Source organism: Telopea speciosissima, chromosome 10, assembly GCF_018873765.1.
Source record: "Telopea speciosissima isolate NSW1024214 ecotype Mountain lineage chromosome 10, Tspe_v1, whole genome shotgun sequence".
NCBI lineage: Eukaryota > Viridiplantae > Streptophyta > Magnoliopsida > Proteales > Proteaceae > Telopea > Telopea speciosissima.
The window spans coordinates 13,158,910-13,184,131 of record NC_057925.1 but is presented as its reverse complement, the minus strand read 5'-3'; the positions used below and the strand labels follow the sequence as shown (position 1 = coordinate 13,184,131).

At 38.6% G+C, this 25,222-nt stretch overlaps 2 protein-coding genes across 2 annotated transcripts; both read left to right on the top strand.

The window, feature by feature from the left end:
• The first annotated feature begins 4,687 nt into the window (after positions 1-4,687).
• Positions 4,688-8,976, top strand: LOC122643877. Its single transcript, XM_043837447.1, has 5 exons — positions 4,688-4,706; positions 4,749-4,845; positions 5,052-5,197; positions 8,201-8,305; positions 8,403-8,976. The coding sequence occupies exons 2-5, from the start codon at positions 4,795-4,797 to the stop codon at positions 8,815-8,817; spliced, it is 717 nt and encodes a 238-aa protein (XP_043693382.1). The 5' UTR covers positions 4,688-4,706; positions 4,749-4,794; the 3' UTR covers positions 8,818-8,976.
• A 2,943-nt stretch (positions 8,977-11,919) lies between these two features.
• Positions 11,920-23,250, top strand: LOC122643878 (ankyrin repeat-containing protein P16F5.05c-like). Its single transcript, XM_043837448.1, has 6 exons — positions 11,920-12,075; positions 14,961-15,048; positions 19,137-19,201; positions 22,596-22,664; positions 22,853-22,902; positions 23,020-23,250. The coding sequence occupies exons 1-6, from the start codon at positions 11,995-11,997 to the stop codon at positions 23,129-23,131; spliced, it is 465 nt and encodes a 154-aa protein (XP_043693383.1). The 5' UTR covers positions 11,920-11,994; the 3' UTR covers positions 23,132-23,250.
• Positions 23,251-25,222: the final 1,972 nt, after the last annotated feature.

Below are 25,222 nucleotides of genomic sequence, written 5' to 3'. Positions count from 1 at the left end.
TAACATATGTTGGGACTTGGGGTCTTCTTTGGGACTTGTGTTGCACTCTCAAACACGAGGATTTAGTTCATGGTATTGACACCGGTATTGGTTGTTGGTGATACAGATATCAATACATGTTGATTGTATCGAGTCATATCAGGTTGATACGGAATCAAAATATCAATTTTTTTCAACAAAAAAATGAGGGTTCATAATCCATAATTTATATCTGAAAATTTTGTCACTTCAAATGGTTGAGAGCCATCTAATCAATTTGGTTTCAGGAATAGGTAATTTATTGGGTTGCAATCCTTTCCTTGCTTTGTATGTCTCTTATATGAGGACCTTTATTCCCTGAGGTTCGTTGACCGATACGGTTGTGCGATTCCTCTCATAGGACCACTCCACCCCCTGATCGAACACAATGTACGGGTGGAATCCACCCACCTTTTATTAGAGGCACTAGAAAATCGTGCCAGGCAGGGGAACCGCAGGTGATAAAAGTAACTTATATGACTATAACCAATGGTGAACAAAGGGACAAATCTTTTCTATCGTGCCTTACCTAGAAGCCTTTTCCATCGTATTCTTCTTTTCAGGCACAAACTGATGACTTGGTAGATTGACCATTTAATAGATTTGCGCCCACCTTATTCACTATTTGTCAAGTTTGACAATCTATCTCAATTGCATGGTTGACCATATATGAGTTTTCTTCCTTGACTGATGTTTCCAAATTGAGATCACTTGCTAGACTTTTCAAAAAAATTTGAACCTTTGTATTAACATTCAAGGCTGTCAGATTGTTCTTAATATTCAACCATTTACTTAAGAAGTAATGAAGGGGCTCTAGTTTTTGACATGATGGGGTCCTTGATTGCATTGCAAGTTTGGTTGTTGCAAGTTCTTGAAACGTATCAATAGTCATGGATTTTCGAGATATTATCTAGCCATTAGATCAACTCTATTTGGGTTGAGATTAACACATGAAAAGAAAACCTTTAGTTCTACTTATCCATAAAACTGAACCTCAATCGATTTGCCATGAGACAATATTTGGGTCATATAAGAAGGCCTCCCTAGGTGGGTTGTGCGGAAAATAGCTGACCAGTTCATCGCAATCCATCCTACACGAACAATCCGTCTCTAAGAAGTTAGAGGAAAGTTTTTCCATACTTCACGTGAAGGAAAATGTCAGTCATCGGTGGCTGCCAATGTCTGTCTCTTATTTACAAATGATCAAAAATACCCCCACTATTGGACGGTACCCTATGGTTACAATTCGAAACCCTCAGTCAAGGGACCGTGTTTGAAGAAGCCCTCATATTTTAAAATTCTATTTATTTAAAGCACGAACTAATGACTTGGTAGATTGACCATTTAATAGATTTGCGCCCACCTTATTCACTATTTGTCAAGTTTGACAATCTATCTCAATTGCATGGTTGACCATATATGAGTTTTCTTCCTTGACTGATGTTTCCAAATTGAGATCACTTGCTAGACTTTTCAAAAAAATTTGAACCTTTGTATTAACATTCAAGGCTGTCAGATTGTTCTTAATATTCAACCATTTACTTAAGAAGTAATGAAGGGGCTCTAGTTTTTTATATGATGGGGTCCTTGATAGCATTGCAAGTTCATGAAACGTATCAATAGTCCTGGATTTTCGAGATATTATCTGGCCATTAGAGTAACTCTATTTGGGTTGAGATTAACACATGAAAAGAAAACCTTTAGTTCTACTTGTCCATAAAACTGAACCTCAATCGATCTGCCATGAGACTATATTTGGGTCACATAAGAAGGCCTCCTTAGGACCTTAGGTGGGTTGTGCAGAAAATAGCTGACCAGTTCATCACAGCCCATCCTACACGAACAATCCTTCCATACTTCACGAGAAGGAAAATGTCAGTCATCAGTGGTTACCAATGTCTGCCTCCTATTTTCGAATGATCAAAAATACCCTCACTATTGAGTGGTACCTTATGGTTACAATTCGAAACCCTCAGTCAAGGGACCGTGTTTGAAGAAGCCCTCATATTTTAAAATTCTATTTATTTTAAGCACGAACTAATGATTTAGTAGATTGATCATTTAATAGGTTTGGGCTCATCTTATTCACCACTTGTCAAATTTGACAATCTATCTCAATTGCATGGTTGGCCATATATGAGTTTAATTTCTTCCTTCAATAATGTTCCCAGTTGTGATCACTTGCTAGACTCTTTAAACTTTTTAAACCTTTGTAATAACATACAAGGATGTGAGATTGTTCTTAATATTCAATCATAGTTAAATAATAGGGTAAATTACACGACACCCCCTGAAAATCGAACGATACTCAACTCACCCCCTATTTTTAAAAACTACTCACCCGTCCTCCTGTATTAGTCTCTACCGTAACACCGTTAGTTTTATGCGGTTAACTTATGAAGTCAGTAAATTAAATATTTTTAAATTTCTAAACTAACCTTGACCCAATGTAGAGTTACTATTTTACCCTTAATCGAAAAACCCCAAAATAAATCCTCTGTCTCACATGACCTGCAACTCAATCTCCGCCAGTGCAGTTTGATATGAAAATTTGATTTAAAAGAAGAAAAGAAAGAAGAAGAGAACACACGCAGGAAATTAATTAATTAAATAGATGAGAAAATACGATGGTTAATTTTATGAGTGTTTATCGAGAGCGTTACCTGGAGTTTGGAGATGGGTAGGAGGAGAGGGAAAGAGGTCCAAGCAATTGCAATCAAAACTGCCTTGCCGTTGGGCTTCACATCACTCCCGGTGTTGACGCAAATCCAGGCTTTGGTTTTTCTGACAATCTTGAGCTGTAGGTCGGGGTGTAGGAGGAGGGATGGATTGGGTGAACCGTGATGCGGGGGAGGGGATTGTCTACTACTGATTTGAACGGAGAGATTAGCGAGGTAGTACAACTACACCATATGGAAGAAGATGGACTTACCCTAGCAGGGTAGCTGAGAATGCCTTAGCAGAGGAATAGGTTCAGGTCCCTTGCGGTTGTAACTCCATCCAATGGTAAAATGAAATCAATTTTCATTTGTTTTATTTGTTTAAATCTAAAGGATAAATATCTCATTCCATTTTTTGGTTTGATTTAAATTAACACCGTTATTATAGAAGGGGATGGGTGAATATTTTCAAAAAGCAAAGGATGAGTTGAGTATCGTTCAATTTTCAAGGGGTATCGTGTAACTTACCCTAAATAATAATATAGACAATTTTTTTGGTAGGATAATATATATAATATATACGTTTACCCCCAAAAGAAAATAGAGAATATAGACAACTAGATTTGGCAACAACTGAACTGGCATAAAGCCATTACTTAAGGGGTTATGAAGCGGTCTTGCTTGCGTTACCAGTTTGTTTTTACCATTAGGGCATTAGGTCAATTCCATTTGGGTTGACACTTAATGCATGAAAAGAATTCCTTAATTCTATTTGCCCGAAAAATTGAACCTGAATCAACTTGTCATGAGAAAATATTTGGGCCATACACATGGCACAGGTATCGGTTATCTGCAAAACCGATATGATAATGATATGTTATCAGCACAGATCAATTGTATGAGACAAGTTTACTCCAGATTTGCCTTAAAAATGAAGATTGGTGACTTACAAAATCAAGCGATACATTAGTAATACCTCAAACCATGGCCACAAAAAAATCTCCTTAGATGGGTTTGTGCTGAATATAGCTGACTTGTTCATCACAACCCATCTTACATGAACAACCTGATCATTAAAATGTTAGGGGAAATTTTTCTTTAACGCTGCAAAAAGGAAAAGGACAACCATCAATGACTGGCAACATCGAGACAGGATCCAATTCTTGTACAAGGACATATGGGAATGGGTATGAGCTGCCCAGTGCAATCCACCATGTGTGGGTCCCACATGATGGATGCAATCTGGGAGGTTCACAGAATTTACGCGAATGAAAAGATTAAGAGCATTTCTTTTCTTTTCTTTTCTGTCTTGCTTCCACATTTTACAATTTTACCAGACATTCCATAGTTTTCAACATTTTAAAAGGACAACACGATGAAGAACAAGCACAACGACACCCTTCGAGTCCGGATTTTCTCCAATGACATTTAACCACCAGAGTCGATCTTCCACCATCCATATGTGGGGGGACTACACCCCATGGATGGTGGAAGATCGACTCTGATGATTAAATGTTATTGGAGAGGATTTGAATTCACACTAGATGTGGGGATCACACCCCCATGGATGGTAGAAGATCTGATGGTTAAATGTCATTGGAGAGGTTCTGAATTCACACCCCTCCTCATGTGGGGTGCAAAGGTCAAACTGAATTTATTGTTATCTCATCCTATTATATATGATGGATAAATTATAATGAAATGAAAAAAACAAAAGAAAAAAGAAAAAGACAAAGGGTAGCTTTTTAAGACTTTAGGTCATCCACATGCCTTTCTTGCTTTCGCTCCCTCGTATATTCGTGATTTCTGAGGGCATAGATCTCTCTCTTCGGAATATGCCCAGAATCTTTTCTTCTCTCTGCTTGTAAATACCCTTAGGCTCTTGATCGAGCGGACTAAGTTCTCCTTTCTCTTCTTCCTGTTCTTCGGAATGATGCCCAGAATCTTTTCTTCTCTCTGCTCGTAAATACCCTTTGGTTCATGATCGAGAGGACGAAGCTCTCCGTTCGCTTCCTTTCTTCTTCTTCTTCTTCTTCTCCCCCTCCTCTCTTCTTCCTCTTCTCTTGGCTCTCTGAGCTTCGCATCCTGCCGAACATCACTCACCGTCATAATCTTCATGGAGAATGAGCAACTGAACGGTGTTTCCTACCTCCCCACCCAAGAACAGGTTTCTCTCTCTCTCTTGAGGATTTGTGTGTGAAAGCGGATCTTGGTTGACCCTTCAAAAAACCAATTTTGGTTTTTTCTTTTTCCCCTTGTCCCTCTTTTGGGGTTGAATTTTCTTTCTTGGTTTGGGTTTATGTTGAATTGTCTCTTTCTAATTTGTTTTCCTTGTTTTCGACTCAAATTCTTGGAAAAAAAAAGTTCTTGCAGGCTTGTAATGGTGCGAAGGGAATAGAGTATGGAATGTCGGGCTTGAGCTTGACGGTGTCCGACAATCATGGTCTTTGTGCGATCTGCTTGGAGAAGATAGCACTTCAGGAGACTGCTCTTGTAAAAGGTTGCGAGCATGCTTACTGGTTTGTCTAACATCTTTATGTTCTCTTTTTCTTCGTTTTATTATTCCATTTGAGAGGAATTATAAATCATTCTAAATGTTGGTGATTGTCTGCCTATCGGTGTAGCATTGTTGATCTTATCATTTAAATCATTTGATTACTTGGGTCTTGGAATGAGCAGTAACTTACCTTAATGGCCTCCAATTCGATCTGGCCCTATAATTTGATCTGGTTAAACAATGAATGGTTGAATCTCTAGGAACTAGATGTCTTCAATACAAAACGGAAAATCCAGCAACTAGAAAGTTAAAGAAACTGAACAGAAAACAAAGAAGTACTGACCTGATTGATGATGGATAGGTTGAAGAAGAACGGAAGAAAGGTAGATGGATATGAACTAAGCATCTCACCTGGAGCTAGACATAAGTCCCATCAGCCGCCCTGACCTTAGCATCTGCACTGCATCCCACAACACTATTCTGAATCTCATAAAACATATGGAGGCAAAAGGCAAGAGTCAACTGTATTCAACTAAAACTGGGGAGTTTATGAAGCCTTACAATTCTTTAAATTGAAACTGAAGTATGTTTACAATAGGAAAGAAAGAAATAAACATAGTAAACCACTAAACCCTCTCCAAATAGGTATAGGTGTCCTACAAGACAAGAACTCTATCTTAGCTAGAATAAGTATCTCAGTAGATCAAAACTCTATCCAATGTAAGAATGGGAGTTCTAATCAGGCAAGACTCTATTTAACTGATGTAGGGATGATAGGAAACACTAACAACCTATAAAATTCCGGAATCGCAGTAACTAAAATCCAACAGAAATATGACCATAATATGGTATCAACAATATCGCTTAATCTAAATGGATGGATGGGCTTGATATTATAACTGAAGGATCATCTTTTAGCATGAATAAAAAAAGGACATACCCAGTGCACGAGGCTCCCGCCACTGCGGGGTCTGGGGACGGTCATATTGTATGCAGCCTTACCCCTGCTGTTGCAGAGAGGCTATTTCCAGACTTGAACCTGTGACCACTTGATCACAATTTTTGCAACCTTTACAATTGCACCAATGCCCGCCCTCCATCTTTTAGGGTGAATGTGTACCTAAAATCTTAGGTTAATCCTTTGGTTGGGTATCGAGAAACAGGTAAGAACAAAAAATAGAAGGTTAAGAAAACATGGAATTAGTAACTAAAGAGAATTGTTATTTCTCAAACCAGCAGTCTGATGAATACCAGATTTGAATCGAAGGAAACAATCAGAGAGAGGAATAACATGTCAAAAACTCAGAGCAACTCAATGGTCTGATCATTAGAAACCAAAGGGGAGAAACTCAGAATAGAAAGTTGTCAAACCTGGCTATCACAGAAAACCAACCGAGCAGAATACTTCAGAACAGATCAGTGGAATGAAAGACAGTAATATTCAATTAGATAAACAGTAAAACAGTACTATAATACCTAGATTTGAACCACGAAATTTTAGAGCATGGCTGCTGGATTTTACTGGATCAGAAGAACAATTGAAAACAAAAGAAAGAAGCAAAGATAGGAAGGAGGAGAAGGGATACGGAAGGGCCTCTCACTCATTGTCTCTCACAGTAGCTGACACTCGCAGCAAACCAGCACAAAGCCAACTTCTTTCAAAATCCAAATTGTTGGGAAGGTATCACCCTTCTATTTATTAATAGATTGTAATTACAAAAGAGAAAAAAAATAGAAACTAGTATCCTTTTGTTTTCAAAACTAACTAACACCAAAATAGTAACTAACTATAAAGATAGAAATTAAAGAAATAGCAAGTTAACAAAATAATAACTAAATCTCCCAATCAAGATCTACCAATTCTCTGACACAAAGAAGTAATCCACTCCTGAAATCTCTCCACAAAAGGCCAGAATGGGTCCCACAATATCCAGCAAATCTCCAACAGAACCTTCTCACGCAAAGCTGTCAAAAATTCTCTTCAAATACTACTGGTTGATGGCTTATTTTTGGGGAGAACAAAGCTGGAACATGGGCTTAAGTATAAGCAATATATGGTCCAAGTGGGGCCTTTCTAGGAGTCAAATCAATGGCCAGAATAGGCCTTGGTTTGGGCTGCCTATAACCAAGCCCATGTGGACCATTTAGGGGCTTTGGGCTGGCCTGGCCTTACACTGCATCACCAACATTTACAGATAAAGAGAGAAACAATGAAATAATGAAATAAAACACCCAAACTAAACTAAGAATCCAAGCCCGCCTGCCACCCTCTCGAGCCAACAATTATAGTTTATGTTTCAGGGCTTGTTGCAGCCGATGGTTAAGCATCTCTTTCTGATCCATTAAAAATTTCCGGCTAGTGTCACCTGGAATGGTTAAACCCATACCATAGAAAGTAAATATCCCACTGCTAAGATGTATGGTATCGATTTATTCCTTTATGGATGGATGACATGACAGGCAATGGTTGTCTGTTCTCCTTGAAGATTGACACTTTGGACCCCCTCTGGCCAGTTAACAGAGTGGCTTGCAACTGCCTACTTTATTAACATAAAGGAGCACTTCCTGGTAAGGCCACCAAACGCCTTTAGCTGCTATGAACTATTACAAAGAGGACCCATTGGATTGAAGGCTCAACACATATAATCTAATCCAAAACTTATTTCCACCAAATCAAGCTTACATATGTGATTTCATTTGGTCTCACTGGGTTACTGTTTTGTATTAAAGAAAAAGATTCACTAACTGTTACTTTAGTCAGGCATATGGCCCATCACGCCATGAGAAAGCGGCATAATTCTGTGTTATATGGAAACAATGTAGATAGCTCTTCTATTTTTAATTAATTAATCTTCTCATAAAAAAAATGAAGCCCACGTCTGATTTTTCTGCATCAGCAAGACACTTGAATGGGGTTGGTTTCAAGGGAACTCTATTGTTGCTCAGTTTTTAGGCGGACTTAAAAGAATGTTGAGAAATGATGTAATAAAAGTAATTACTTTATTTTTCAATTTTTTATGTGTAGTGTGACGTGCATCCTTAGGTGGGCAACATACAATCAGAACCCTTTGTGCCCACAATGCAAGTGTCCATTTGAGTTTCTCAATGTTCACCGTTCTCTTGATGGCAGGTGAAAAAACGATTCTTCACTTATTTGGCATATAAGCATGTGAATTGCTGCCTATTATGTTTCCTATTAACAGAAATGTTCCTGTCCTGTTTGACAGAATCCATGACTATATGTTTGAGGAGAGTGTTTGCCTTCTTCTTAGAGCGACATGGTTCATGCCATTGAAGGTAGAGGCTCAAGAAGAGGTTTATGATGAATTGGAACATATTTATCAATACGAGGAGGATGAGGATGAAGATATAGAAGAAGTTTATTATACCAGTTCAAATCTTCGGATTGGTAACCGTAGGTGGGGAGACAATGGCTTTGTTAGGGGAGGGAGGAAAGAAGCAAGGCCTGTCCATCGAGAATTCCAAGACAATGATGCTGGTCCATCACGTGGTCCGAAGAATAAAGAGGTAGCTAGGGATTCAACTGGGCGTCGAGCAAAGAGGGCGCTTAAGCGTGAAGCTGCAGATAAAGCAGCAGCTGCAAAGCATCAAGAGCGCTTAATAAGGTTGGGACGCAAGTGATGCAAGCAAACTAACTAATGTTTAAACAATATTTCATTGTACAGGATTTCCCTTAGATTAGCTTTGTGAAATAATGACCAGATAGATAGTTTAGTACCTTGGTTTAAGTAGAATCCACTTTCCTAAACTTTGATGTATTGTTGAATTTAAGTTCCTGTAGTTACTGATTTTCCTATCCTTTGATCCAAACATTTCATGATTAGTACAAATCTAGTTCAACTTGTCCTGAATGACTATCATTGTTTGCCTTCCTGACCAGTCACTGTGCAGATCTACCTGCTTCCTAGTAACAGGACATAAAATACATTCATTTAAGCTCTTAAACAGAGAGTAAAACAACATAGACTGTGCGGAGCTAAATTATAATATAAATTGTTCACTGCCTCCATGAGGTTAGAAAGAACTAGTGCTCTTTTGAGTTGCTTCTGCAGCAGGTCATGGGCCAACCAGATTACATTCAGTTCAGCTTCAAGTGCGGAGCTGTATTGTCCTGTCCCAACCTGAGAATGGCCTTGGAAGGAAAGGAATTGTATACTATCCAAAATGGCTAGATGATATGTTCAGGATTCCTTTATTTTTGGTTGAAAAAACGGATTGATTTTCTTGCTTTCCGTGGTGAATACATTAACAATGTTCCTTGTGATAGTAACCAGGTTATTTCTTCTTCGCTTAGAGTGGAGACCAATAAAACTTTACTTTATGTACCAAGTCCTTTACCTGAGCTGGCCTATAAAAACTCAGTTGTAAGGGCATGAAAGTAAGGAATGCCACAGTGATTCAGGATTGAGATCGCAAATAGGGCAATGTGATTGAGTTCTCTTCATGAATCTCTTTTGATTACTAATGAAAAGACAGAAATCTTGCCACCCGTGATTCTTGCGTGAATGCACCCATTAGCCCCCGTGCTAGCGCAGGGGTCACGTGACCATGTAGCGTTCTCTTGCCCAATAAAAAAATATACATTGGTTTTTTTTTATTATTGTAAAAATTTCAAAATAGGCTTTATTTGTTTTGATGTAAAATTTTATATGTTAAAAAATTTTCCAATGTTTGTTTACATAATTCCTTCTGCTCCTGGTCTTTTAGACATTGAAAATTTTGGCTTCCCTAAATTTTTTGTTTGAAGGTTTTGATTTTCGATCGTTCTTTTTGTGGGGATTGGACATTTCTACAGCAGCAGATGATCAATCACCCATTCACCTTTGCAAAAGACAAAATGGATAGGAACTTGTAAACAGAAAAAGATAGGTGTCATTGATACAGTCCAAGAACTCATAAGATAGCTCAGCAATCCTGCAGGTTTCGTTGATATACAATTATACATAAACGAATAATTGCTTTTACAGAAATTAGATCCGCAAAAGATTAACAACAGAATGGTTTATACAAACATACAACCTTCACAAGAAAAGTGAGGCGACGACCCTGAATAACAATAACGCTTGAAACAAATCAAACTTGTCTTAAGCATAGCTTGAGTTATTGGTTGAGGCCGATACCAATACCTGGCCGATCTTGGATCGGGTCTTGGTATCTGGATCGGGTCTTGGTATCAGATCAAGGGTAAAATCATCAAAAAGCTCATTTTTTCTAATAAAAAAACAGTGGTAAAATTGACCAATCTAGGCCATCTGGATCGGTAACAGTAGAGACCGATACCGATACTGATATCTCAATAGCTGGTCTTAAGCCTCGTAAATTTCTTGAAATACCATAAAAAGTTAAGAGTCTTCGAGAGATCAACCGATGGAGAGAGTAATCCACTCATCGATCGGTTTGGGAGTTGTAGGGTTGCAATAGCGAGAACAAGAACCCTAAAGAATGACAAGTAATGAGAGAGGAGCTCACAGAGGCTTCAATCCCCGATAGGCTTGAGAGTTACAGCGACGAGGTCAAGAACACTAAAAAACGATGGAAAAGAAAGCGGAATTTGCAAAGCTTTGGTGATCGTGTTGTGTTTTTTGGCCATTTAGAGAGAATATTTTCCCTATAATTTTGGAGTAAAAATTTCCAAAGCCTTTTCCAAGAAAGAGGAATCTCAAGTAAAATTTTACATCCTGAAAAATTTTCAAATAACAAAACAAACAGAGAAAAATCTAATTTTTTACGTTAAAATTTGTTTTATATTTTGCGCCGAAACTATGAAACTTTTTAATGAAAATATGAAAATTTACAAAGGAATTTTTTTTACTAGGGATTAGGGACCACATTTTTCGGATTACACCTAAATGATTGAAAAAAATTGCTCACAAAATGAACAAAATACTTTAACTACATTTATGGTATGATGAAAATATGAAATAGGAAAATCAGAAAAAAAAAATTTGGATAAATAAAAAATCAGAATTTAATACAACAAGATAACAAAAATTTCAAGAAAATTAGTGAACATTATAAACTCTATCAGAATGCTACACGGATCAAAATGAGATAAAATGATTGAATTAAATTTTGATTTGGCGAATTTCCATCATCCTATGCAGGGCTGAAGCGACATACCTTTAATCAAATAGTTATAACTTGCAGAGTAGAAACTAAATGAAGATGAAAATTATGGGACTAAGTTTCCCTTCACCTACAGAGGATGGTTTACCCACCATCTTAGGATTCACAAATCCCTCCTAGGGTTTAGTTTTCCTCCACCTACAGAGGATGGTTCACCCACCATCTTAGGGTTCACAAACCCCTCCTAAGGTTTAAGTATGTTCCAAAATATCCTCTCGATACCCTTTCCCGCCCTCTCCTCCCACGTTGAGATCCCATTTACCATTGGTGGAGGGAAACTCTGTCCAATTTTTTTTTTTGTTTTTTGGAAAAATAGGAGGTATCTGGCCTTTGGCCGACTAAATCCTCCAGGGCTCATGCACAACCCCGCAACACCACTAGCCAGGAGATACTGGGCCCCCCATGTTCACCAGGGAGTTTCCTCTCAGACGGGTGGCCCCAAGAGGGGAGGCGGAGTTGACTCGGTCCAAAATTATATGTAAAATGCTAGACTTGCATTATCTTTCCAATGCCACTGATCTCAGGTTCACCGGTTCATCAGTCCGAAATGGTCCAACCTCCGGTTTGAGTGTTGAAACGTTGATTCAAGGCTTTAAGCCGACCCAAGGTAAACTTCCTGCAACGCTGCAAGGCCAAAGCCTCTCTCTCTCCTTCCTTCTTGAGTTAAAGCTAATGGGAATGGACGAAGCTTACACAGCGGATCAACCAGCAGAGGAGTCGGCGACCCCTGATAACGTGGAGGCATTGATTGAGGTAACAACTACAGTACTACAAGAGAGACTTATTTTTTGGGTTCTTGTGGTTGCCATGGCCTTGTGATCTAGCTTGTCAGCAGAGTATGAATTCAAGTGAGACAGTTAAAATTACGGAATAAATTTGTTATATAGAACTACAACAAATATTTCGTTGAATTTTGAGTTGAGGGTAATGGGCAATTTGTTATAAGATAGCAGCATACTTTTTCCTTACAATATAGATTGGGAATGAGCAATAGAGTTTCCTGAATCTGCCATGATTGCGAACTTTCGGATATTTAAGTTCGTTTAGCTGTGAAGCTCATCTTTGCTTTTGCTTTACCCCTTCTTCGAATTTTCACTTGTGAGGAATATTTACATACAGTTGGTGTGGATGTCGGGATTCTTATAAATTTGCATTCATGTACTACTGTAAAAATGCTTCATGTTGTGCCAATCCTTGCATTTGATGGTTTCTTGCCTATTTTTCTAGTCCCTTTGCTATATCATCTGTTTGATATGGTGAAGTTCTCCAATGCATAAAATAGTAACCCAAGTAAAGATGAAGACATTTAATTCTGAAAGCATTATTTGTTAAAGGCTCTTATTATTCAAAATATAATGATGTTGTTCGCTCTAGAGCTCTAACAGAATGGCCGAATGCCATGTCTAGGAGAGAGAAAATTACCATAAATTTTTTAGTGTCCCAACATTTGCTAGAGATAATGAGACACACTGATTTCCATCAACTTATTGAACAGGTTCCTCAAAGGTACACTGATTTCCTTCCCTTCAGTGGGACCATGATACAGCAGCTGAGCCAACCCCGCAATCTGGCCTGCCTAGCCTTAAAGTACATGAATGCAATTCCTCAAGTATACCCATTCCAGTTGGCATCATCCATTGTATATTCATTTGTTGATCAGATCCCACACGTTAGTAGCATAATCACAGTGAATAAGAACATGGGGGGTGCTCTCTGTAGTTCTAATTCATATGGAACACATTCAATAGAATCATTACTTTTTTAATAGATGTTCGATAATGAGGATTTTTCTTGATGTGGTTGTCAATACTTAAAGAGTGGTTTTTTTAGAGGGAAAACCCTTGGCCCAAACTTCAGCAGTGGGGAACTTAGATTGCAGGGAAGTTAGAAGGAGACCTCGATTAATCTGATAATAAGATCTAAGATTATATATTAAAAGTTTTAGAAAACTCTTTAGTGTATTGCAAGAGATCTTAACACTCTGACTTGTTAGTAGGAGGAAACCCCTACACTTGTTTATCTACTTTGCTTTGTCATCTACATTAGTATAGCGCTGATGTAGTTAAGATTGCCCAATTGGGCATCGAAAGACTTAATTTTGGCCCATGGATGGGTTCTGTGGGCCTTGGGTTTTTTATTTTTGGGTTTCTTGATGTAATGGACCTCGGCGTGACGGTAAGGTTGCTCCATTGCGACCTAGTGGTTGTGGGTTCAAGTCAGGAAACAGCCTCTCTGCGAAGCATGGGTAAGGCTGCGTACATTATGACCCTCCCCAAACCCCACAGTGGCGGGAGCCTCGTGCACTAGGTATGCCTTGATGTAATGGACCTCTTTTATAAGCCCGTATTTGGGGTCTTAATTCTGTACACGGGATTAAGTATATGAATAAGATTGTGTGGGTCTCATGTGTTATTAAGTAGGTTGGTTTAATCTAAAAAGAGTCCTTTTTAGTTAAGATTGGGAAAAAAAAATGGTACCTGATCGTGGCCCCTGCACGGACGTGAAATGACTGCCCCGCCCTCAGGGCCAGGCGTAATCCCGCCTCCTGTGATGCTTGCATGCATGCTCCCATTGGCCCCGACACTGGTCAGGGGGCCATGCTACCAGGCAGTGTTCTCTTGCTCATTATGTCTAATTGTTAGTCAGTAGTTTATGTCGTTTGAAGTCTTCTATGGCAAGTATTTGGTCAGTTTAAGTTAGTTTTTGTCAAGGTAACTTGAAGGGACAGTAGTTTTTTGGTTTAGGAGTCCTAAAGTGAGTTTATTTGGTCTTTTACAAATAGGGTTATAATCCTACACAAATTTTAGTGAATTGATTGATTTGATTTTGGAATACTGGTTGTTACCAATTTGGTGTTTTTCTCTCCTTCCCACGATCTCTCTTCCTCTCTCCTCTCCTAAGATCTCCCATCTTCTTTTCTATTTCTTACCTGAGATATTCTTGTTGCGGGTTTCTTTTCTTACCCTTCTCTTCTTCTTCTTATTATTATCTTAATCATCTACTGAATATCAGGTCAGTTCTTCTTCCTGCACATTCTATTTCAATTTCTATTTTTGGTTTTAAGTTAATTGATTGGTTCCCAGTTCTTTCTGTTCAATTCTTCTTTATTTTCTTCTTTGAGTTTCAATCCTGAAATCTGTTTCTATTCCCTGGTTTCAAATTCTGATTTTTCCATCGATTGCATAGAGTCCTAGTGCTAGCATGCTTTCTGAATTTCTGAGGTTAATTTCTAATCTTTGATTTCAGTTATAGAGGCTTCTATTACTGATATTCCTGCATATCTGATTTCTCCAATACATCTATTTAAGAGCCTATTTTTCTGAGATTGAATTCACTCAAACTTTATTATTCTGTTCTCCCTGATTAAGTAAGCCTTCAACCAGAATTTGCAACCTATCTGACTTATTGATCTTGTGAGATTGGGTTTTTCTTGAATCTGGAATTTCTCCAAGTATGCGATCCTGGCTTTCTACTGGTTTCTGAAACACTATCCATTAGGTGTCTTTCTGTATTTTATTGTACAGTACAATTATTTTACCATGGCTTTAACAAAAGTTTTCCTTTGCCCTCGTGAAAGTTGCTGAACTGCTAATTATTTAGTTACTTCATTGATGTCTTTTTTTTCTTCCATTTAACAGGCTGCTAGATATGATGATATTGATGATGTCATAAGCTTAGCATCTACAGGTGTTTCTCTGGATTCTAAAGATTGTCAAGGAAGAACAGGTTGTTCTCATAATTCTGCTATCCAACTGATTTACATGAGCAGTTATAATGATTATTATGAAAATTTGTCTCGCTTACTATTTTCTTGAAGAGAAATGTATCTTAACATTTTGATTTTACATTTTTTTGTGTGTCACTGAATGTTTATACCTTAAAAAGCTCCATATCTTTCTCGAAGAGTGGTTTACATAGAGAACTGTTGTGCTTTAGTTATAAGAACAGGCTGAACAGCTGAATAAAGCTTTTGCTTCTTTTCTAAGATCAAGATTAGATATCGATGAGACCTATTTCATAATGTGCATAGGTTTGTGGGTAAAAAAGATTATGCTGTTCCTAACATTACTGTAAGATAGAAAGAGATAGAGGTACTATAACCATAATGAGCCTGACCAAAGGTTATATTAGGGTTAGGAGGTGGGATTCGGGGACTTTAGGTTCAGCCCTGGAGTCACAAGGACAAAATTTTATTTAGACAATCTATCACAAATGGTTAGCTGAAATTTACTATAATTAGTACTTTGAAATGTTACCCCAGAAGTTGTGAAAGGTGATTCGATGAAGAATGATTCTCATAAAGTAAAAAGCTCTTCTATACAAGTGGCTTTGAACAGTGATGATTTGAACAAAGTATGAACCTTTGGTGGGGCATTGCACAAAGTATGGATTGTTTAATTATTGGGATACTCAAAAAGGTGAAAACTAGTTATGAATCTAGTTTTTGTAAGGGACTCATGATGCACAACTAGTATTCACTTGAGGTGTTGGTTTGGGGATGGACCTTGGCAACAGAGTCCTTTTTGGTCAAGAGATGGTGTTTGAGGTTCTTCTTAAACTCCAACCTGAAATTTAAATTATAGTGTTAATAATAAGAAAGTAGAGGTTTCTAATTATCTCGACTTTAATTGGAGTGTCCAGCTTGATCTCTTATCCTGAGAAAAATGACTTGGGGTGTCATAGGAGCTGCCTTGGTTAACCAAATTGACCAAATACTCACCATAAAGTTGGATTGTGTTGGGAGATTGTAATCTACCTAAAGACTACAACTTGGTTTTGGTGACATCAAACATAGACACCTTAGTGTTAGTCTAACGACTGGACATAACGCTGATGAACTGAAAGATGGTTAGGATGGTCCTTGGGAATACAGATATATTTGTGCGTGTGAAAAGGTATATACATTCCCAGAAAAGCACATGGACTTCAATGGAATATACAAGTATCAAGCAAGCTATATTGAGAAGCAATAGAGAAGTTGGCAATCACAACATTCAAGCTTCACCAAGCCGTCGTTATTCAGGATTTGATGAATGGCAATAACTTGGAAAGCACTTGTGCATCAATGGGACAAAGTGATCAAGGCCAAAGCTTCAGAAGATTGTATATTAGGATCTTTATTTGTATATCCTGATGTAATCCTATGTAACAACTCCAACAGCCTAGATGCCTTTTAAAATGGTTAATATAACTTTTATAAGTCACCCACAAAGAATAGGAGTCAGCCAATCTCTCCTAAAGTATGAGTTTTGACAGTATTTTTTTGACTTAACAGAGAGGGTGGTCGATCGGTTACAAGCCACATTCGTCCGGAAAAGGTTGGAAGAAGTCTAGTTTTGCAGTATTTATTTTCCGCTTGCATCACATCCTCTGAAATAGTGAGCATTAATGGTGCAATTTTAATTTATCACCCTTTTTGGGCTACATCTTACGATCAACAAGTGATATCAGAGTGAGGTCTCTTTTAAAAAAAATTTCCGTTTGAAGAGAAGATGGCAGCTACAACAAGCTACAATCACACGGAAGGTCTTTCTATCACCTGTCTGCTGAGCTTCAACAGAGTAAACTTCAGGTATTGGAAATCGCAGATGTGGATCTTCCTCTAGTCTCTTGATTTTGAACTTTGAGAGATCATGAATAACGGCTATACAACGAACCGACCATGACCACTAAATGCAAGTCCGTACCAAAGCCGAAGTCGGCATTGAGAGAAGATGAGAAAAAGAGATACGTTATTTTTTGCTTTGAGTCCAGAAGAGTTTAACTATATTTCTACTTCGGCATTGAGAGAAGATGAGAAAAAGAAATACTTTATTTTTTGCTTTGAGTCCAGAAGAGTTTAACTATATTTCTACTTGCAAAGCTGCAAAGGAAAAATGAAAGACTCTTGAGGTTACACATGAGGCCACGGACCAAGTGAAGTATTCCAAGATAAACATATGGATTCACTAACATGAGTTATTCAAGATGAAACCCTAGGAATCCATCACTGAGATGTACACTAGGATCACCAATATCATAAATGGTTGAAATGCTCTTGGAAAAGAGTATACTGTGGCGGAACTAGTAAACAAAATTCTTAGGTCTTTACCTAAGAATTGGGAGCCCAAGGTGACGGGCATACAAGTGGCCAAAAACCTTAAAAATCTTCCATTGGAAGAGCGAGCTTGTTGGGTCACTCATCACCCATGAGATGATGATGACTGGGGAATCTGGCGAGTCTAAGAAAAAAAGACTTGGCCTTAAATGCTTCTTCGGATGGTGAAGAAGATGATTTAAAAGATGATGAAGTAGGTCTGCTCACTATGAATTTTAGAAAGTATGTAATGAGCAAAAATAAGATTCTGAGTAGCAATGACAAGGGTGTCTGATGCTACAAATGTAGCAAATTTGAACACATGGCTGAAGATTGCCCCTCTAAGATGCCAGGTAATGAGAAAGCCAAAGGGAGGAAAACATTGTTGGCCATATGGGATGACCTCAGAGGAAAGTGAGTCAACAATTACTCCATTGCTAAGGATTGCAATGTGTGCTTTATGAGCATATAGGGTTCTGACAAGGAAATAGAAAATGATGACAAACCCTCATATGATGAGTTACAGGAACCCTTCACAAAGCTACAATCACACGGAAGGTTTAACTATATTTCTGGGCCTTGAGGCCTTCGGCCTCTTAGCGGCCCTACGGAATCAGCGCACTTATGCAAGCGACGAAATACAAGACATTGTACCCCCAGCAATTTACTTGTGGCACGTGTTAAGATCTTAGTGGAAGACCTGGAACAGTCCGGGCAGTGGATGTAGGTATTTGTCGAACCATTCTAAACTCTGGTGTCTCTTTTCTGTGTGTTTTACCTATCTTCCACTTGCGTCACATCGTTCGAATTAGTGAGCATTGACTGTGCAATTCCAATTCACCCCCTCTTGGGCTACATCTTAGGATCAACAGATTGACCCCAGCCTGGTCACATATTTTTTGAAAGATTTCATTGACCCCCTTCATCAAAGCAGTTCCTGAATGAGTTTAACAGCGTTATTGACCAACTAAACCACTGGCAGTCACCAAAAAAGGTCGAGGCCCAGTCCAAGTTTCAGACCATTAATTGCAAGTTGCAATTCTTTGTCCTCCATTTGTCAACTCTGAACAAATTTCTGTTATTGGGATATGAAAACAGGATGCAATGCTGTGGAGATATGGTTACTATGGCTATTTAATGGTCAAAATCCTAGTACAAGCGGTTTATTGGTACTGATACTTGTCCCTTCTCGTAATGTTTCTATTTGAGCTTCAGTGCAGTTGTTTGGTTTGATTGTGGCTTTTTAAGTAAACATGGGAAAAGAGATGATGAAATGACAGTTATTTTTTCCTTTTTTGTTGCTGATCCTAAAATTTTGACTCTTTTGTGCTGCTGCTGCTGCTGCTAGACTCTGTCTCTCTCTACTTATCTATCTACTGTACCAGTCCATTCATTGATGTGCCACCCTTGCACCTGCAAACCTATAATTGCTAGCTTTTTTGGGAGCTAATATATGATTTATGCATCTGTAATTGTACTTAACATAAGAGGGTGGACCTCGGCGCAATGGCAAGGTTGCTCCATTGCGACCTAATGGTCGAGGATTTGAGTCAGGAAACAGCCTCTCTGTGAAGCAGGGGTAAGGCTGTGTAAATTATGACCCTCCCCAGACTCCTGGAGTGGCGGGAGTCTCGTGCATTGAGTACACCCTTTTTAATTGTACTTAACATGAATGTAATGTTTAACATTTCCATGGTTTGGTTCCTTATTTGATTGTATTTTCATCATCTGCTTTCAGCACTTCATATGGCAGCTGCTAATGGACATCTTGATGTTGTGGAGTATCTTATAAAAAATGGAGTGGTGAGGAATCTATAACATTAAGATTTCTTGTATTTTCTTTCAATTGTATGCTTTAGTCGATTTATGCCTATATATTTTTTTAATAAAGGTTTGTGTATATATATACACAACAACAACTCAGCCTTATCCCAACTAAATGGGGTCAGCTACATGGATCCTTACAAAACAAATTAGGGAAAATAGAGGTCCTCACAAAGTGTAAGTAGAGTAAGAGGAATGAAGAAATGAGATAAGAAAAGTGATAAATGGAAAAAAGAAAAATGAGAGTAAGAGGAAAGAAGCAAAGACCAGGAAATCAGGAAAATCTCAGTTACCTGGTGTTGACAACGTGTATCGTTGCCCTCCAATAGGCTCTATCTGAGGTCATACTTGGCACGAGACCCAGACTCTGCATGCCATTCTTCACAACCTCACCTATGGTCATTTTAGGCCTGCTCCTAGTTCTTTTAGCTCCCTTAATCGGAATCAGGTCACTCCCTACTGGGATTCCGATTGAGGGAGCTAAAAGAACTACGGGTATGCTTAAAATAACCATAGGTGAGGATGTGAAGAATGACATGCAGGGTCTGGGTCTCATGCCAAGTATGACTTTAGAGCTTTCTAAGGATTCCGTATTCGTGGTAGGTCTTCCAGATGTCCTCATTCTGACTGATTTAATATCTACTCTTGTGCCAGAACCTTCTGTTAGAATAATGTACTCCAGAATTCCATGGGGGTATTCTGGTCCCTTTTGGGGGTATTTTATGTTATTAAGTGTTTAGTTGACTGTGGGGGTTTAGTCCCACATCGCCTAGCTTAAATAAGTTGTAACTTCCCCTCTATTTATAATAGAGGGGGTCTTTCTCTCATTAAATCAATCAATTCTATTATTTTTCTTCCCTCTCTCTAACCCACGGTTCAACCAACATGGTATCAAAGCTGGTCTAATCTAGGTTAAAGAGAGAAAAACCCTATTTTCTCCCTTCTTTTCCTCCAATCGATCTCTCCTCTTCTCCCTTTTTTCTCGTTTTTTCCTGCTCCTGTTTTTCTCCTTTTCAGCACAAAAACAGGGGCAGCACTAATGAGGTAAACATCATATCGATGATTTAGTGCTGCCCCCTTTCTCTCCTATCGTTTTTTATTAAAAAACAGCTGGAAGCCTCTTCTGCGATTTTGGGGTTCCTCCTTCTTTGATATCAGATCTCGATAAACCTGATCCTCTAATAGAGGAACACCCTAAGCAACCTTTTTCCAGCCCTATGTTACCCTATTCCTACACCTTACTTCCCTCTTTTCTTTCTCTCCATCAATTATTATTTTTTCCAGCTTAGATCCCCTAATCGATCTCAACTTGTCAGGGTTTTGAAAAACCCCGACTCCAATCAATTTTAGGGTTTCCCTTTTCAGATGCAGCTAATTTTTTTAGGGGTGATTCCCTATTACTACAAGCCCTACTCGACCTAAGTTTGGACCCTTTCTGATGGCTGGATTTGTTTCTACAGCAAAAATTCCTTAACCTGCTAATTTGGTTACCTGCCAAAAACCCTGACTTTCAGGTTTCAGTTTTTGCTAATTTTTAGAGGGCTGATTACTCCCACTTCAAGGACCAATCGACCTCAATATTGCACCTATACAACTTATTTTTCCCATTTTTCATTCAAGTTGGGCATTAGTACCTTGTATGCGCCAACTTGAGGGGAAGTGTTAGCATTGTTATGGAGAGGGTTTTTTTTCTTTTAGAGTTTTTTTCTTCTTTTAGTCCAAGCTGGATCTTCCTTCTTTCGTATTTGTACAATCCAGCTTGAGGGGGAGTGTTAGAATAATGTACTCCAGAATTCCGTGGGGGTATTTATATTATTGAGTGTTTAGTTGGCTGTGTGGGTTTAGTCCCACATCGCCTAGCTTATATAAGTTGTAACTTCCCCTCTATTTATAATAGAGGGGGCCTTTCTCTCATTAAATCAATCAATTCTATTATTTTTCTTCCCTCTCTCTAACCCACGGTTCAACCAACACCTTCTTTAGTTTTGCCCCTTTAAGGTCAAGTTGAGATATTTAAGAATTAAATTTCCTTGAAAAATAATTGAAATGTAAGATTGCAAGCAGGCTGTTCTGGGCCAGGTTGTGGATTGGGTTTTGGTCAACACAGCAGATACCCATTTTAAGGTCATGCCTGCATACTAGGTGATAAGACCTGAGTGCCCAAAAATGTCCTTTCACTCAGACAATTTTGTCAGAAAAAAAATGTAAGATTTGAATTGACCATTGTCAAGCTCCATCGACTGTATAAATAACTATCTCAATGCATTTAGTATTGATATACTATAACCAACTAACTCTCTATATGGAAATTGGACTTGCTGGCTGCTATAGTGGGCATGCAAGTGAACTTGTTAACTTGCACATGCTTCTGGTCTGTGGATATATTAAGAACAGGTTGATTTTGTTAAAGTTGGAGGCTCTAACAGGGCATATGAAGCAAAAAAGAGTTGGGTTGTAGTGAGCCTAGTTGTCACGGCGTCTAGGCGACCCAATGCGTTGGAGAGGGTCCAAAAGCAAGGCGACACAAAAAAGGTGCCCAAGTCGACCAAGGTGCCTGGTCGCCTAGGCGATGCCTTGACAACTATGGTAGTGAGAGAAGATTTGTTGCCTTGTCCTTTTATGAAAGTAATAAAAAAGGGCGTACCCAGTGCACGAGGCTCCTGCCACTGCAGGGTCTGGGGAGGGTCATAATGTACGCAACCTTACTCCCGCTTCGCAGAGAGGCTGTTTCCTGACTCGAACCCGCGATCACTAGGTCGCAATGGAGCAACCTTACCATTGCACCAAGGTCCACCCTCCTTTTTATGGAAGTAATTAAAGAAAAGGACCTTTAGTGGAAGATGTGTCCTGATAAAGTGGACTGCTGAAACAGGATTCATGTAGCCAACCCACAATGATTGATCTATTGTTTGTGAGGACAAAAAGGACCTGTAGCCAAAACCAATGTATACATTCAATATAATCTGATAAAGATAAAGATCACATTATCATATAAAAGTGAGCATGTTGCATCTTGGTCCTTTTGGTCCTCATAGAGGTCTGGGTTCCTGATAATTGACTACATCTTAGGTTCAGGGCATTAGGAGTTGGATGGTACAATACACAAAATGAGTTAACTTGAGCAGATACATGGAACCATCTGATCTGCTTTTTGAGAACAAACATGTTATGAACTCTCCAATTAGCATCCTTTTTGAATTTTTAAAATTTTGAGTTGTTTATGGATTCTTTGACATGATTTGAATGGTGTGCATTTACTCAAGTCTTTGGACGAGCCCTCTATGATGCAATCTCGCAATTGCTGATTTTTCTTGCCTCACATCTCAAAGTCATTGTAATGGACCCTAAGTTTTGGAGCTTATATGTGATGCAGGATCTTAATGCTTGTAATATGGAGAAAAATACCCCTCTTCACTGGGCTTGCCTCAATGGGCACATTGAGGTAATTGTGCATTCCAGGTTATGGTACTCAATTTGTTTCCAGGTCTGGAAACAGCCTCTCTGCAAAAGCAGGGGTAAGGCTGTGTACTTTATGACCCTCCCCAGACCCTGCAGTGGTGGGAGCCTTGTGCACTGTGTACGCCTTTTTATTTTTATTTTTACAAGCTTATCAACAAATGGCTTTTCCAGGTGGTGAACAATTTGATTTTAGCAGGAGCCGATGTAACTATACTAAACAGGTTTGTTGTTTCTGACCTGGAATCAAGGTCTTCTAACTATGAAATTTTCTTTTAGAGAAGATTGTGGATGTAAGGTACTCATTTTTCTTTATGCTTTTTATTTGGATGTGTGGCTAGCTATGAAAGGACTCCGATGGATGAGGCAGTGAGCCGGGGGAAGATGGAAGTCATTGATGCAATCAATGCAGCTGTTGCACAATTTGAACTTAATGGAGTTGGAGTTTCCTAAGTATTGACATTTTGGCAATGGTAGTACAGGACTATAGCAGATCGTCATGTATATCCTTCTGCTTACATATGAGACCTCCAAAGCAGAGAAAAGTGGATTTGGGTGACTCCTTTCATTGACTCATATCTATTAATCTCTCTCCAACTTGGTGTTCCCACTCCCCCCCCCCCCCCCCAAAAAAAAATTTTGATTTTTTGCCGCTCTTCTCCCCACCCCATCCTGGTTCTGTGGGATGAAAGCGGAATTTCATCCCCAGACCTGGTTACAACCAACCAGTGTCCTTGCTGCCTGCACCGTTGGCGCCACACTTCATGTTGAAGTTGATATTAGAGTTAATCTGGATTGGATTTTGGGGAGTTCCATTTGCTTGCAAATTGTCCTTTGACGTCTTAGGAGTGTCCACAATGTCTTAAGACACTTTGGCAAGTGGATTGGAGTAAGAAAACCTTTCAATCACAAATTTCCACTCTTTTTGAGTTGTGGACGGAGTTTTTATTTTATTATATTTTTTTTTTCATTGATGTCATAACGGTCATATCTGACTCAAAATCCAACGGTTTTGACTGAGGTTTGTTTCTAATTGACCTAGAGATGCTCTAAGAGAATCTTTATTTATAAAGGAGTGTCTGGCCCATGTTTTGGGGATCCCCACCATCAGTCTTTGAAGGCTAGAAACATGCTCTATGAGTTTCTTTTCTGGAGTGCTCTTGAGAGTTTTTCTTCAGCTTTGAAGCATTCTTTCTAGAGTTGTTTGAAGGTTTATTGGGTTGTCTTCAATCTCAGTTAACCCTAAATATAAAGTCCTTTATTTCTACTTAGGTATAACCATGTACTTATATGTATATTGCTATCGTTTTGGTAGAGACAGTGGTAGTATGCTGTCTTCCTCGGTAGAATTGTTCTCAGTCATACTCGGGATTTTCTTTTATTATTTGATATGTTAATGTTTAGTTTAGATGTTGCCTTGTTAGATTTCTTTTAAGGGGTTTTTCATTGTCTTCTTGCTTTGCATAGGTGCCAAGCTAGTTTTTTATGGTGTTGTAACATGTGTCATTTTCTTAGTCATTCTTAGGTTCAATATTAACATTTATTTCGTTGTTGTGGTTATGGTTCTTGTGTCATTTATGTCTTTTTAGGTGTTGTTCTTTAGTTTCCACATTGTCCTCATGCTTAGGGTTGCATATAGATTTAATTTCATGTTGAGTATCGTGTTTGTTTGTATGTTCTATTATGGCCATGTTCGCTGTTCCATGACAAATCTTCATATGGCCTAGAGTCTTTCATGTTTTCATATATGTTTAGGTCTTGTTTACTATTATAACTTCTTTTTGCAGCCGTCTAAGGTATTGTATGCTTAGTTTTATTTGTTGTTTTGCTAACATACTCAGCATTCATGTTTATATGATATTAATTGCAATTGCTTAAGAAGGTCGATTCTAAGCCGGTGCCTAATACCTTCGTCGGGCTGTACCCTGACACGTACCCTAATGATGGTTTGACTAGTCCTCATTGGAGTCATACATGGAGTTATTTATTGGCCTTATGTTTAGCCTAGGAGGCGATTCTAAGAACCTTTGTGTTCTCTCTTTTCCTTTCAAAGGTTTGAGATAAGGTGAAGACCCGATCTTTTCCAACCCCGGTGATTGGATTGTGGCATGGTCGTTCCCATAAAGCCTAGTACTTCTTCTTTTTATATGATTGTCTCTTTTGATGTATGGAACGGTAGGTTGGTTAATGCGATGCATCTTATATAAAAAAAAAATTATGTAAGTTAGGTCTTATAGAAGGCGATCCTAAGGCATCATTAGAACAAGTTTCCCATTTGAGTTGAGGCCAAATTCACTGAAAAACTTCATCAGTCAGTAGAAAGATGAAGTTTCCCTCCAAATTTGGTGCATATTCTTAGGTGACTGTAAGTCACATGAATCAAGGGTTGCTAAACCATTAGCCAAAAAAACAATAAAGATGATGGAGGTGTCCATGGTGATTAGTACCTCAAAATAGTTGAGAGGCACATTGTATGATTACGGTTGGAGGATGACTAGGAGATTTTTCATTAACCTGATTTGGAAAAACCATTGTAACACGTGA

What these genes read in the sequence shown, in the direction of transcription:
- LOC122643877 (XM_043837447.1), top strand. Translation starts at nt 4,795, where the DNA reads ATGGAGAATGAGCAACTGAACGGTGTTTCCTACCTCCCCACCCAAGAA. An exon ending in GGTTGCGAGCATGCTTACTG is followed by an intron (nt 5,198 to 8,200) that starts GTTTGTCTAACA and finishes TTTTATGTGTAG; the next exon opens with TGTGACGTGCATCCTTAGGT. An exon ending in CACCGTTCTCTTGATGGCAG is followed by an intron (nt 8,306 to 8,402) that starts GTGAAAAAACGA and finishes CCTGTTTGACAG; the next exon opens with AATCCATGACTATATGTTTG.
- LOC122643878 (XM_043837448.1), top strand. Translation starts at nt 11,995, where the DNA reads ATGGGAATGGACGAAGCTTACACAGCGGATCAACCAGCAGAGGAGTCG. An exon ending in ACGTGGAGGCATTGATTGAG is followed by an intron (nt 12,076 to 14,960) that starts GTAACAACTACA and finishes TCCATTTAACAG; the next exon opens with GCTGCTAGATATGATGATAT. An exon ending in GATGTAACTATACTAAACAG is followed by an intron (nt 22,903 to 23,019) that starts GTTTGTTGTTTC and finishes ATGTGTGGCTAG; the next exon opens with CTATGAAAGGACTCCGATGG.